General features: G+C 40.1%; 1 protein-coding gene across 2 annotated transcripts in view; it reads right to left on the reverse strand.

Moving 5' to 3' along the window:
• Positions 1–2016: 2016 nt before the first annotated feature.
• ano8b (anoctamin 8b) overlaps positions 2017–16184 on the reverse strand; it is a 77027-nt gene continuing 62859 nt past the window's right edge. The window contains exons 11-17 of one of the 2 annotated variants that reach the window (XM_060941621.1): positions 15247–15302; positions 14174–14248; positions 12358–13089; positions 7076–7267; positions 6844–6975; positions 6614–6724; positions 2017–6518 (exon numbers count right to left, since the gene is read on the reverse strand). In XM_060941621.1, coding sequence (XP_060797604.1) covers positions 5832–6518; positions 6614–6724; positions 6844–6975; positions 7076–7267; positions 12358–13089; positions 14174–14248; positions 15247–15302 — 1985 coding nt within the window. In that variant the 3' untranslated portion in view covers positions 2017–5831. Of the gene's footprint in view, positions 6522–6613; positions 6725–6843; positions 6976–7075; positions 7268–12357; positions 13090–14173; positions 14249–15246; positions 15303–16184 lie in introns of both variants that reach the window. The other variant, XM_060941620.1, reaches the window with a different exon arrangement.

Here is a 16184-nt window from a genome sequence, read left to right on the forward strand (position 1 = left end):
TGTAGGTGTGAATGGTTGTCTATGTGTCAGCCCTGTGATGACCTGGCGACTTGTCCAGGGTGTACCCCGCCTTTCACCTGTAGTCAGCTGGGATAGGCTCCAGCTTGCCTGCGACCCTGTAGGACAGGATAAAGCGGCTAGAGATAATGAGATGAGACAGCCGGAACTGCTACCAAAGACATGTTGTTTCACACATATATCCTCAGGTAGGACGCCTTAATGACATTACAAGCCATCCTCTTAAAGTGCATATCCTGGGCCAATTTCATTTTTTTTTATATGAAAGTATGTCCCTTTACACACTCATCCAGAAGGGTAATTTTGCACAAGGCCATCTGTCTACAGCAGAAAAAAATAAAATAACAAAATGCGTCTGGAAAAATCCCAAGGGAGTCTGGAGCCAGATTGATCCAGATTCGTGACGTCACGTGCGGATCCGCCAGCAGGCTGAGAGACCCTGCATGGATTCAGTGCGCAGTCTGTGTAGACCAAGTTTAGCAGCTAGCGATTTTGCATTGAAATATGGAATTGTTCCCTGAGCTCAATGTTACTTCACCTTTGGATGAAGAATATAATGAGATGTCAGAATTGGGGCTTCATCTGTTTGGATTTGATGATGATTCAAGTAGTGAAGATGACTGAGACAACACCGGGGATGTAAATAATACGGTGGTGGAAGGGCCGCGGCCCTACCGGTTTAAGCCTCCTCGGTGTGATCGGCAAACAGCCCCGAGCCAGGAAGACGAAGAAGAATCTCAAGAAATGGATACAGGAGAACCCAGGGCCAACAATAATGAACGGTAAGATTGTTCAAGCAGTATTTTATCAAATTCTAACCCAATAATGTGTAGTTGGTGGATTTAATTGTGGATTATCGGACTTTGAAAGTAGCGATACATGGGCAATAATAGACACACTTTCCATATGCCACATGCAAAAGATTCACCGAAGAAATTTGCAGAAAACCACCAGGTCGTTTTTTCATAAACAAACCAACGCTGACATGGGATTCAGAAGGAGGCGTCCCGCACGTGATGTCACGAAAATCAGCGTTTGCCAGGAAATCCAAATGCCAAGTTTTTTTCAGAGGCAGACGAATTCGCCTAAAATGGCTTGATTTCAACTGAATTTTTCTGGTATTGCGCAAGGTAAAAAAATTGCACAAAATGCAAAATGTGACAGATATTTGACCAAAGTTTAATATAAAATAAGAGAATTACATTGATCTTGGGGGCGGCACGGTGGTGTAGTGGTTAGCACTGTCGCCTCACAGCAAGAAGGTCCGGGTTCGAGCCCCGTGGCCAGCGAGGACCTTTCTGTGCGGAGTTTGCATGTTCTCCCCGTGTCCGCGTGGGTTTCCTCCGGGTGCCCCGGTTTCCTCCACAGTCCAAAGACATGCAGGTTAGGTTAACTGGTGACTCTAAATTGACCGTAGGTGTGAATGTGAGTGTGAATGGTTGTCTGTGTCTGTGTCAGCCCTGTGATGACCTGGCGACTTGTCCAGGGTGTACCCCGCCTTTCGCCCGTAGTCAGCTGGGATAGGCTCCAGCTTGCCTGCGACCCTGTAGAACAGGATAAAGCGGCTAGAGATAATGAGATGAGACATTGATCTTGCTCCTAAATATACCGAAGATGTGCCCTTTAATGCTTTTGTACTTCCCCTTGAAAAAATCCTGGAATGGCCCCTGACCACAACCTGTACTGTTTCAGAAGATGGACAAATGCATACAAGTAAGGCCTTTCACAGTAAGAGTCATTCTGTGCATGAAAAGTGTGCTTCATACTATACAGGGCCAACACTGTTTATTGATTATTAAACGTATATTAATTACAATACACAGACTGTGTATACAGCCTTTTAAACCACCAAAGTAGGTTTAAAAATAGAAACTACTGTAGTAATTCTCATGCGATGATAGGATATTAAATAGCTTTTTTATTACTAAGGAATGGATCTAATGAGTAGCATGAACATCATGGTCAGTTAAAATAACTCAGAACCAGACAGGCACACGGTAAATTTAAAACTGTTTATTCTTCCATTTCAGGTCTTACAAAAATATGACAAAAATAAATCAACAGAAATAAGACCATTTCCTATGATCATTTTCTTTGAAAATGAAAGAAACTTTACAGTGGTGTATTGGAAGAGCATGTTAGTTTGTGAGGTCGCCTTCAGAGAAGGAATTCTACACACTTGAGTATGACTAGGCTATCTTTTTCCACTGTCTGTAACCGTACATATCCGCTTCCGAGTGGCAATTTCTTAAAAGTATAACTCAATAGCCCATTAATTATTCACAGTAGGGTCGAACATAAACCACGGTTCCTAAGTCACATATAAGGTATTCTTATAGATTATTAAAAAATAAATGTCTGATCTTATTAAATAACATTAACTGATGGTTAACTGGTGATGACATTAACTGCTGGACAGATATGACAGAAACCTTGCAGCATCCATGTTAAACTAAGACATAAAACTCAGCATCATTGTCATAAATACAGAGTAACACTCAAGATAACAGGGTACGAATTGTAGCTTATTATTTCAAATTTGCAGCAGATAGACATCGTGCCTCGGTATCAGCCACATCAGGCAACGCTTCACTTCACTTTGCACAGAGTAAATTCCTTCTGCACAATGGAGTAGGAGACTTTTTCTGTCCAGGAAATATTGTTATTAATAAATAATGAAATTGAAATGAAAATCTATTTTAAACCACAGCTATATCTACCTGGTCAAGAAATATCCTGTGCGTTGCCCTAATACTCTGGAGGATTCTTTGTTCTGAGTTCCAAATACACAACATTTTCCACAAGGTATATTTGAGAATTATACTGTAATTTGATTTGAAGCAACAGAAATATAACACCTTTTTATTTGAATAGTTTAAAATACTCAGTTGATTATGAAATGTCATTGCTATGGATTGCAGTTTATCTTTTTTAAATGACTTGTGTGTTTAAAAAAACAAAAAACACTTCTTAAGGCACTGAATACAGCCAAAGAAGCATCACAAACGCCAATATTATATTTTATATATATATATTTCAAAATTATGGTAACACTAATGGATTATTTTTCTCCTGCAGACAGACGTATGCCATGGGTGACAGATTAAATGGTACTGTTGCTCGCTGGTTTTTGTGTGTTGAACAGGTTGAGACCGTCCTGTAAATCATCTTGCACATATGATGTACTGTATGTTCTGTGAATACCATTTAAGTGTTAACATAATTTTGACTAACCCTGTATATTTCCTATAAGCATAGTTAACAGGAAATAGTAAGGTCATTAATATGTGATTAGCATATAATTTTTATTATACTGGAACACAGACGCAATATTAGAAAAAGTCAACCGCAATTTTGAATTGTGTAGAACTCGGGACGAAACTTATTCAAAATACCACAAGTCTCTCAAAATTTAAAAATTTCTATTTAAGATCCAATGAAAGCACAGAGCTGATTCAGAAAGTTTGGATCGGGCCACAGATGGGTTGTGTGAACAACATTAATCTGAAAAGTGAACATCGCAAATGACCAGTTACCACATCTTGTTAAAATTCTACTGTTTGACATTACTCAACATTCAGGACGTAAAACCTCAGATCTGGATGAGTAAGGATTATTGTTCAGGCTGACGTATTATTGCAACAGTTATTTGAGCCAACTCTGTCGATGAAATGAGGAAGTAAGTGCATAGTTCCTGTTACCTATCATATTACTATAATACTAAATAAAACTGTGTATTGTTGTTGTTGTTTTTTCCTGGCAGCACTCATTTCTTACACAAAAAATGTAATCAAATCACAAGTACTTCACTGGTATTAAACAGAATTGCTTTAGTTCAAATCCATTGTTGATCTATCTGGCTTATCATTTCTCTCACATCGTTTGCCTTTTGTTCATCTTGTATTTTGGGTAATGCTAATAAAACATTAAAAAAAAAAAACCTTTGCAAATTGTTTACATTTACAGTTTGGGGTCAACTCCATTTCTGTGATTTTAATTCATTTGTAGTCCAGCCAATGAGCAGGTTGCTGAAATCCAACTATGGGCTACATTTTAAAGCTAGTACTGTTAATATGATGGCAGAAATGAACTGATAATGAATTAACGGAACCGTATCCACCTTCTGTATCCAGCACTGAAACACTGTTCAAATTACAGTATATGTATTCTTCCTTTTTCCTTAACCTGGTCATCAGAGCTGCAAGGATGTTTTTGCAAACTAAATGTATCTTCTGATAAATTATTCCAAGCAGTTATGGCTTTACAAAGAAACTTTATCACAATGCACAAAGTGTTTCTGTTAGTTTTGCTTTGGCAAGTAATGCAATCGGAATTACTAAAATAAACAAGGTAGGAATGAATAGGCAAATAAATAGGTTCGACCAAAGTTAGAGAAAGCACCGAGATGTACAGAAACCAGATGGGTTAATAATGCTTCTGTAGTGCAGTGCAATGAAAACAATAATTAAGCATTTGCATACGTTATGAGGCAAGCTGGTGTTCTCCTATTCTTAGCAAAGTCTTTCCCTCCCACCAGCAGTAGGATTTAGTGCAAAATGTTCTCTGAGGCTGCAACTAGTATGAACTGTGGAAATGGAAATGCTATGCATTATTACACATCCTCACATAATCCCTTTGCAAGGCAATGCCTGTATTTTATGATGGTCCAGCAGGCTTTCGAGTTTGCAAATCAAGGGAATGTCACAATGTTCTTCACAACTCAAGAAATCACTCCACCATACCAGTGTAAGAACCGAAAAAAAGTGAAATTTGAGGTCAAATACTATTCTCTAGGTTAAATATATTAAGATGCACAGGAGGGCTCACACACAATTTTTTTTTTTTTTTTAATTTTAGTACCATGATAGTCTCGATCTCCAGCCTTTTCTATGTTTTAAGGTTATACTAACAAAGGAGGGAAAAGTCTGTTCAAGCAGCTATCTGCACTTCTGCAAGAACAGATTGTATTTTGAAGTAGCCACTCATACACCTCCTTTACACTATACTCTCACTTGCTTTACACTATACTCTCACTTGCTTTACACTACACTGTCACTTGCTTTACACTACACTGTCACTTGCTTTACACTATGCTCTCACATTCACGTTTTGCCCTTGACGCACTTGCCTCAAGTTTTATGCAGTCCTGCAGATGTTCCTAATGACTCCAGACTGTTCTTCACAAACCTGTGTATCTGTTATTCAAACTGTCGTTCAAAATGTATTGCATTTTCTTCACTTTTAAACTACATGTTCTAATGATGCAGGATTTTCTATAACTTGCAGGTTTACAGCACCTCCTTATTCATGAAATACTGCTGCATTTGCTAAACTAAACCAGCTGCTTTAAGTACAAAAGTTTTCAGGATTAAAAACACTCACAGTTCAAACTGATAATGTTCAGCTCGTCAATCTGTGGTGTTTTTTTTTTTTTTTGAAGGTCTCATTGTATGATATAAAACTGATGGTAAAATATTTTTAAACACTACGAAGGGTGCTTAAAACGCTTACAATTCTCAGACCATGACAACTTAAAACTGCACTATTCTTTCAGGAATATCATTTTCAAAACGCATTAGAAACGCAGCTCATGCTTTCCTGTATGTATTGTAGACAAAAGGCATTGTGTGTGTATGTAGGGGAAGTCACCTTTGAAAAGCCTAGGTTCCTCAGCAAAATACAACACTTCCATTCTTCCCACAGTATAACTTAACAGCCTCCAGGCTCGGTCTTTCACTGTGCTGAAGGGCACTGAGGGGATCTTTTGTATCCCTTTGTTAATCATTTTTCTACAGTAGGTGTTTTTATTGGATTTAAATTTTAGGGCCTGAGGAATCAGAGTCTAATGAGTGTCCATTCTCCTGTTCCTCTTCCCCTGGTGATGGGATCTCGTCTGGCACATCATTGAGATCAGACCTTGTCAGTGGCTTCTCCATTGACTGTACCCCCTCCCCTGGTTTTGTGAGTTGAGCCCCATTCACACATGCCCCACCATCTGATTTCCCAAAATTAAACAGTTTCCCAGGATTGAAGGACTTACTGGGGGACTGAGATTTCTCCTGTGCGAGTGCAGCCATGCTAGAATTGGCTGAAGTTGAAGCTGCTGCCGCTTCCTTCTTGTTTTCCGGAGACTTGAGGAACTTGAAGCTAAGGAAGCCTGGGAGCTTTGGTTCGCTCCCCGTTGGTGACTGTGGCGAACGGGCTGTGCCAGAGGAAAACTTGCTCTGCAGAGGGATGATCTGTTTGAGTTTCATTACGTTATTGTTGGCCAGCAGTGAGCTTGGTCTCTTCGGTTTGTCACTTACAGAGCCTCCACCCCCTCCGCCCGATCTGGATTTGCCTCCTTGGCTCTTTTCATGATGGTGGTCACCTCCAGAGGTGTCAGGCCGCCCATCGTCTCGCTCACGCCGCGCCTGGTACTCAGCTTGCCGCTGCCGTTCTTCCTCTTCTCTTTTTCTCCTCTGCTGTTGCTGGAAGTGCTGCTGTGCTTGGCGTTCGTGCTTCTGGCAGGGACCAAACAGATATTCATTACATACCAGCAGGGGAAATGAAAAATACTGAAGGTTGCTGAAGTCTGATTATGAATGAGATCTACCTTGAATGCCTCCCTGCGCTGAAACTCCAGTTTGGCCATTTCTTCGCTTACCCAACTGGGGATGTTGGGGATTGCCACATGAATGACATATTTCAGTAAGACAGCAAAGTGCTGCAAAGTGCAGAAAACATTTAATAAATAACTGTGTCATATAGTATGTATATAGTATTGGAGATAGCAACAATCCTGTGGAACAGTGCAACATGTGAAAGTGTAGTGAACGTATGTACCTCTAAGATCACGATTGAAATGATGGCCATCTCGGGGCTTAGCCAAGGGAAGAGCCTCTGTAGCTGCCCACACTGACCAATCAAGTAACAGTTCACAATGATTGCTAACAGACCCATGGCCTCCATTAGTGTCTGTGTGACAAAAGATTCAGTCATGCCATCGCCTTTCAACACTCCTTAAAAGATCGTGTATAAAGTTCAAGTTTTTTGGTGATGTTCATATCATTCTAACCTGCCACTGTCCAATGCTTTCCACTCTCATGCCAAATGGCCTCTGGAGGCCTGAACAGAGCTTGAAGGCATCACTACGGATTTCGATGATATTGTTAATGAGGGCACACATGGCTGCCAGTGGGAAGGCAGAGGAAAAGAGCACCACGTAGCCAAACTGAATAAACATTTCCTGATAATCCTGAATTGTGTCCTGGAAATTCAAAGAGTTCATTTGATCAGACTATTTTACTTATACACACCACAAGGACATGGAAGCTACCTGAGATGTTTTATGCAAACCTGTAAATGTTGTATAATATATAAATGTATGTACATACACTACCGTTCAAAAGTTTGGGGTCACCCAGACAATTTAGTGTTTTCCATGAAAAGTCACACTTTTATTTACCACCATAAGTTGTAAAATGAGTAGAAAATATAGTCAAGACATTTTTCTGGCCATTTTGAGCATTTAATCGACCCCACAAATGTGATGCTCCAGAAACTCAATCTGCTCAAAGGAAGGTCAGTTTTATAGCTTCTCTAAAGAGCTCAACTGTTTTCAGCTGTGCTAACATGATTATACAAGGGTTTTCTAATCATCCATTAGCCTTCTGAGGCAATGAGCAAACACATTGTACGGTTCTTTTTGAAAGAAAAGTTCTTTTCAATGAAGATCACTTTAAACTAATCAGAAATACACTCTATACATTGCTAATGTGGTAAATGACTATTCTAGCTAAATTCTGCTAAATGTCTGGTTTTTGGTGCAATATCTCCATAGGTGTATAGAGGCCCATTTCCAGCAACTATCACTCCAGTGTTCTAATGGTGTACCATTAGAACACTGGAGTGATAGTTGCTGGAAATGGGCCTCTATACACCTATGGAGATATTGCACCAAAAACCAGACATTTGCAGCTAGAATAGTCATTTACCACATTAGCAATGTATAGAGTGCATTTCTGATTAGTTTAAAGTGATCTTCATTGAAAAGAACTTTTCTTTCAAAAATAAGGACATTTCAAAGTGACCCCAAACTTTTGAACGGTAGTGTATGCCTTTGATCAAATATATGTATATTAAAACACACAATTCCTCACAATTTAGAGAAAAACAGTAGGATTCTTCCTTAGCTGCCATGTTCTTTATACCGATGCAAGCAGAATTACAGTATTACGCAATCGCTTAATCTCAATTACTATAGAGATCTTGCAGTCACGTGACCGGAAAGTTAACAGCCGCCATCTTGTCGGTAAAAAACACAGATGAATACTGCTGCACTCGTGTACAGAATGGATCAATTTCAACCGACGGACTACACAGCTAATTTTTCTAATGAATAGATAACTAGATGTATGTCTAAAATAAACGACCTACAGATTAGTGACCCTTATGGCTTACCGGACGTAGTTTTCACGACCGTGTCAGTGGATATTGAACTGCCGGAGGTGGAATACCCAGACATGTATAATTACCTCATCAACTTTCCCTCGCTGTTCAGTGGTGAAGCACTGCATGCTTATAAATCTCTGGACAGTTATCTCTACAGAAATTCAGGATTTGTCAGCCACGGCATCTTGTAAACAAGAAAATAATCCTCATTGAACGGTAAGTCACTTAAGTATTGAGTACTAATACTATTTATATCAGTATCTAGTATAGCACTGACCAGCCGATTATAGAATAGAATAAGGTAATTCCAGCTGTAATTCCAAATCGTCCGTCTTGTTTACCATGGATCTGGCGTTGGAGAGGTACAGGCTTGGCAGTGGAGATTTGAGTGGCTGTTTTCTGAGCTTAGTCAACAGGCCGGCTCTGCCTGCAGCCTCGCTTTTGCTTCCGCTCCCGACGCCGCCTCCTTCGCCTGCCAGACCCGATAACAATCCACGGAGACCCCGTTGGTCTCGCTATCTCGTCCAGAATGTTGTGCATGCGATGGAAATCGCTACAAACCGTCATTTTCTGCTGGAAACCAATGTCCAGTAAGTCCATACGGTTGTAGTGGATATTGAAGTCCGATACAGACGAACAACATGCAAAAATACACACAAAAAACATAAAAAACGTGCACAGGTAGGGAGAGCTTGTAGCCGCAGCCGTTGTAGTAGAATTGTATATAGTAGGGTTTTCCAGAAGAAAAGGTAGAACCAGAAGTAGAAGGCGGAAATATAGCGTTTGACCGACAAGATGGCGTTTGTTACAATCTGGATCAGCTGTGACGTCACATGCAAGATCTCTATACCTGAATGGGGTTATCTGAACTGATGGCAATTACTCAGTAGATTCCAGAATCATTTTCATATAAATACAGATCATTTATTTTAGATTATAGCATTATTATTGTGCTTACATTATTGTGCATTATTGTGCTTGACCTGGGCCTCCTACACAGATAGATGATCAACTGGATTCAGGGATCTGCTGTGCATGACAGCAGATGAATCTGATTTTCTCTCTGGCTCTCAGTGGCTTTTTCTCATTACTGCACTTGCAAATAGGTGCAGCACAGTTCAGGGTTAAGAAAACGAAACATGCTTGAAAATTCTGGCACTTCAGCAACCACTTGCAGAATGAGGAAATCATGTTGCTGAACCATTCACACTTCGTGAATGGTAGTTGTGGGGAGGGGGGATGGGGTTAGTTGCAGAGCCCCAAAATTAGTCAGCCACTGAGGAACTGGGGCTGAAATTGGATTGTAGCATACCAGTCAAAAGTTTGTACACCCCTACTCATTCATAGGTTTTTTTTTTTGTATTTTGACTATTTTCTACATTGTAGAACAACACTGAAGACATCAAAACTATGAAATAACATATGGAACATATATATATATATATATATATATATATATATATATATATATATATATATATATGTTATTTAGCAGCTGGGAGGTCCGTATCGTGAAATACTGTGACCGAGGTCTTGAAAGTACTGAGCGGGGTCTTCTGGGCCGAGGTCAGTATTCAAGGCCGAGGTCACGGTATTTCACCATACGGACCGACCTTAAGCTGGTAAATAATATATTTATTTTTTCTTTACCAAATTCTAACAGAAAACGAGAGCGCCCGAAAGGGAAAACCGAGCCGAGGAGAGCCGCCATTTTGAATCCTCATTCACGGCTGTAATGCAAATTGCTTCCTCCTCGGTATACAAGTGCACTTCCATGGCAGGAAAAAAACTACATTTTGCCGCCTACATAGTCCCCTATTTATACAAAATTGAGTCATTCAGGATTCAGCCATGTTTTTGTTCGGGGTTAGCAAGTTAGAGGATTTTAGCTTTCTCCTGAAATGTTTTCTTTTATTTCTTCTTCCTCAGGGTAGTAAAACTCGCTTTCGCTGTGAACACTGTCGTTATCGCTATCCATGCTGTAAAATTAATGCAATTTTGAATCCTCATTCACGGCTGTAATGCAAATTGCTTCCTCCTCGGTATACAAGTGCACTTCCATGGCAGGAAAAAAACTACATTTTGCCGCCTATGTAGTCCCCTATTTAAACAAAATTGAGTCATTCAGGATTCAGCCATGTTTTTGCTTGGCGTTAGCAAGTTACAGGTTTTTAGCTTTCTCCTGAAATGTTTTCTTTTATTTCTTCTTCCTCAGGGTAGTAAAACTCACTTTCGCTGTGAACACTGTCGTTATCACTATCCATGCTGTAAAATTAATGCTATTCTCCTTAGAAATGTGAAAATAAATGTTGACAAAAATTGCTACTATGTTTGTTGTTGTGAACGAGCGAGTCGCCAGAGGTCCGTAACTGGGGTCTGTATCGTAGGATACAGACCCGCTCGCCAGCCAAGCAGAGCGCAGGATTTGATGGAAACCGGACCGCAAAAAAAAAAAAAATGGAATTGTGTAGTTAAAAAAAAAAGCAATATATGTGTGATATTTTAGATTCTTCAAAGTAGCCAGTGTTTACCTTGATGACTTTTTGTACACTATTGGCATTATCTTAACCAGCTTCATGAGGTCGTCACCTGGAACGCTTTTCAATTAACAGACGTGCCTCGTCAAAAGTTAATTAGTGCAATTTCATGCCTTCTTAATGCGTTTGAGATTAAACAGTAAATAGTAAATAATAAAAATACAGTAAATATCCCTATTCCACAACTGTAGTAATCCATATTATGTCAAGAAATCGCTTAACTAAGTCAAGAGAAACGACATCCATCATTACTAGGATGCATCAGTTGCCCTCATTTTCATAAAATCTGATGCATTTTTGTTTGGGTGTTCCTTTTCACCAGTAAAGACATCCTGTAAAATTTTTTGACCATATTCAAAAGTCTAATGGTGGCACCATGAGGTTCATTTTTTTGCCAAAAAAACGCTTATTTTATGTTTTCGCGTAAGGTTTGAATCACAATGTTGGACTCCATTGATTGATTTCTTGTGAGCCAGAGATCATGTTAAGAACCTTTGCAAGGGATTGAGAAGCATTAATGTGATTCAGAATACATTTGTATTGTTTAAAAGTAGTTGAACAATGATTCAATGAACAGCTAAAACTCAAACTGTGCTTGATAATATATTTAGAATATGTACTAAAAATGTGTATCTAAGATATTTGGTATACTCTATACGGTGCCATAATGTTTCATGAAAAGTGATCGAAATTTTGTCATAAAAGTCATAAAATAGCAGCTTTTTCCATAACTTTGAGCTCCTGGTGCCACCATTAAACTTTTGAATTTTGTCAAAATATTTCACCCAGTGTGTTTTCTTACCAAAAGGAACATAAAACAAAAATGCATCATGATCGGAGGAACTTTTCATTTTTAGGGGACAACTGATGCACCCTAATCATTACTTTAAGACATGAAGTGACTTTTTAATTCATAAAAAATAAAGAAAAAACATTGCATAAGAAGGTGCGTCCAAACTTTTGACTGGTACTGTATATGTATTTAGTAACTCTGATATTCATTCTCGGTTAGATTCTCTATATGGTAAAAAATGCTACATTACACTGTATATTAATCATGACACTAAGACTTTGGTCTGTGAAACATTTATAACTTTGCCATGGAATAATAATATTTATTCATTCTATGTGCTCTCTAAAATGTATTGTAGCTCACCAGATTTAGTACATTAGCACAGAAAAGTACATAATTATAATCGTTTCTGGCACATTGTTTATTGTCCAGCAGCCTTTTTTTTTTAATCTGTGCTATACATTAGTTATGCATGTGTGTGCATAATTACACTACAATTATGATTAAATCAGTGCCATAAGGTCAACACAGAAGACAAATCGTTAATAACAAATCTCTTTATGACAGCACTTTTACCTCATATGTTTGCATGCAGCTCTCAATTTCAGCTTGGGTGAGTGAAATGGTCTCCTGCTCCTCAGGGGGATCCATCCATGACTCCCTCCTGGTCTTACTGTCAGCTCTCTCCAGACTCCGTCCTCGCTTTCGCAACTTCGGCGGCACACTGCTGTCAGGCCCAGATGACTCTGTGATCTGCTCCTTTGTCTCTGGGATGATATTATCATCATCATCGTCACACATCTCAAAGACCAAAGCTGGGTCCATGCCCTTCTCCACCATGGTGGGGCTCCCTTCCTCTAGGAAGCTATCTTCCATGGGACTTACGCAACCAATAGATTTGCGATCCACCTTCTCGATGAAGTTAACTTTGCGCAGTTTGAGGCCACAATCAATGGTATTCTCTTCCTCTGTCTCCTCTGCACTGTTTCTCGCTCCAGCCTCTTCCTCAGTCTCCTCATCTGGGACACCGCAGCCTCCGTTCAAACACTTACGCTCATGGCGCTCTTGCTGGCCCAGAAGACCTTGCTGGTCTCCCTGTAGGCCCTGCCCGGGGAAGCTGGGTTTGCTGGGAGACATATATGCCCTTCCAACTGCCAGACGTCCATACTTTATTAATGCTGATACTAGCAGGTCCCAGACAGCACGCAAAGTGAGTTCTCCCAGGCGGTGGCGTTCGTACAGGTAAGGCTGCAGCACTTCCTTCAAATTCTGCATGAACTGGCGGATGATCAGCAGTGTTGCTAGCATCTGCAGGTCATGCACAACACATAAAAAAAGACAGACTAGATGATAAAATACTGCCACAAAAATGATTATATTTTTCCTGGCTGTGAAGTGTTTTAATTGCTACATGTGTCCTGAGAGAATGTTCAACTTGGATTTTAGCCTGTAAAGATGTAGAAAAACAGACGCGCCAGTAAAAGTTGCTTCAAAATGAGAGGCCACATATAAATCTAATCATTCGGACTGCAGTATTTCTGACCGGTTGCTTTTTTGCTTTGGGAAAACACAAGAGTGAATTATAAGGCGAGAGAAAACAATCGAATGAGTCATCATATTACATCCTACAGTCTGAGATGTGGGCCTAGTTGGGAAAGAAGACGAGGTTTAAAACACCTGTATTGCTTTTCACATAGCTCTAATGACTATAAATTACATCAGGAATTTAACTGTTTGTCAGACTGTTTTATTTAACCTCACGCAGACGTAGCCACGTTAAAAGTACACAGCCATTGTACCGTATATGCTGCATTATAATCCTTACTCCACATAACTCAAGCAATGTGTGACAAGCAACTGTCCATAGGACAAATTACATTGAAACAGGAAGCACTGACGTTTTCACATTTTCTCTGTCTCCAGCATAAATATGCACATGGTAATAGCCCTATTCATTCATGTTTACTATTGCTACATATGTCCAAAAAAAAAAAGAATTTTTTTAAATGCGGACATTTTTTTTCAAGCAAACATCAACCCACTGCCATACACTAGTACTAGGAGGCATGTCGTGCTGTTTCTGAGTTACAGCACCAGAGGAGAAAGAACTCCAGCAAATAGTTTGAGGAATCAAAAGACAGATGGCTACATGGAGAGTGAGACAGATGTATCGAGACCGAAAGCTGTGGGAAGATTTCCCAAAGAGAGATGCATATCACCCACAGCAATACCAATACAAATGCTGTGAGCAGTCACAAATGCACATCCATCCATCCATCCATCCATCCATCCATCCATCCATCCATCCATCCATCCATCCATCCAACTGGTGTAGCATCTTTTCAGCAATCTTTAGTATTTGCCTGGGAGCTGAATTATTGCTTTCTCTTACCTCCTTTAGACGCTCCATGTCTTTGAGGTAGAATCCAATGTAGAAAAGGCTGAGATATGAATTTACAAACTGAAACTGCAAGACAGAGGTTAAAAAAGGGCTGTATGTAAGTACAACAGATTAATGCGGTCACTTTTGTTAAGACTTTATCTCTGAGCATATGCACACTATATGCAGTATGGTCAATTACGTTTTACATGTTTTACTCGAAACCCAAAATAGCAAGAACTGATAAAGCTCAATGACCATGAGCATTTCTGTAACCGTGCTGTGCCTAAGTTAAAAGAAAACAGTGAAGAAACTCTTTATTGTCATTTTATAGACTATACTGTACATATAGAATATAAACAGATGTTTCATATAATATATTTTTTCTTGGGGCAGCACGGTGGTGTAGTGGTTAGCGCTGTCGCCTCACAGCAAGAAGGTCCGGGTTCGAGCCCTGTGGCCGGCGAGGGCCTTTCTGTGCGGAGTTTGCATGTTGTCTACGTGGGTTTCCTCCGGGTGCTCCGGTTTCCCCCACAGTCCAAAGACATGCAGGTTAGGTTAACTGGTGACTCTAAATTGACCGTAGGTGTGAATGTGAGTGTGAATGGTTGCCTGTGTCTATGTGTCAGCCCTGTGATGACCTGGCGACTTGTCCAGGGTGTACCCCGCCTTTCGCCCGTAGTCAGCTGGGATAGGCTCCAGCTTGCCTGCGACCCTGTAGAAGGATAAAGCGGCTAGAGATAATGAGATGAGATGAGACAATACATTTTATCTTAGCTTGTAAGGGAGCTGGTGCCCTGGAGCAGGGTTAAGACCTACAATAGCAGCTGGGAATTGACCTCTTTATCTCCTGATTAATATTGCCTTACCTGCTGAGGTACCACTGCTCACATCTTTGGCATTACATCAACACTTAACATTACAGTAACAAACATCATTTCTGCTTCTTTAAACATGAAAATTTGAATATATCACGATTGCCACTGACGTCAACAGACACATCTGAATATGTCAGTTCAAATGTTCATATCTTAGCATCATTATGACAGGTTTTTGTTCCACGTGGCATAAAAGAGACTACTTACAAGAACCACTTTGATGATGAGATTTTTCTCATAGGCACTCTGGAGTCTGTAGTTCTCTGTTGTAAATACAGACAATCATTTACATTCAAAATGTCCAACACACACAGACATACAGCAAAGACTAAAGTGTGAAATGAACTCTTATAACATTAATTTGTGTAACTACTGTACAATTGTTAATGTAAATGAAACTGACTGTGAAACGAGTACAATGTCTGTACCTCAAGTTCTGTTTACTACATATCAATCAAACATGAGTGTACGTGCTGTTATAGGAAAGTAATCAATGATAGCAGTGTTTCCCCTACCATTATTTTGGGGGGGGGCGCTCCCCCCACAATGAGACTCCGCACCCCCCTGAAAGTGTCGTCCCCCCCCCCACACACACACATTTTAAAGCATACACGCAGAGCCATGGCCTCACTTTCGTTTATAAATGCCTTAAGACCTCAAGAATAGCACAGGAATAGTTTTAAGCGTTAACAATAAATCTAATATAGTAATTTTTACGATTAAAGTGATTTATATAGGTAGCGGTCTGAGTGAATGACCTTGATGTCCATAACATCACAGAAGGAAGTCTATCGGTCTCGTCGCCATTTCCACTATACTAAAACACAGAGCTGACTGCAACTCTGATCCTCCATTCTGAGCTAATTTATCGCCATGCCACGTAGATGTGTTGCTGGCTGGTGCAGCAACACGACAGAAGGTGGATTTACGTTGCATTCATGGCCCAAGAATGTTCAAACTGCAAAGATTTGGACACATTTTGCGAGAAGTTCACGGGCACATTGGGCGCCTACGAAGTGGTCTCTCCTCTGCTCTGCACATTTTACTGAAGACTCGTACGAGACCTCTGATCCGTTGAGGAGCGTTGGCTATAAGCCTGTACTGAAAGAGGGTGCAGTACCAACAATTAAAGGAAAAGAAAAGGA

This window comes from Neoarius graeffei, chromosome 15, assembly GCF_027579695.1.
Source record: "Neoarius graeffei isolate fNeoGra1 chromosome 15, fNeoGra1.pri, whole genome shotgun sequence".
Lineage (NCBI taxonomy): Eukaryota > Metazoa > Chordata > Actinopteri > Siluriformes > Ariidae > Neoarius > Neoarius graeffei.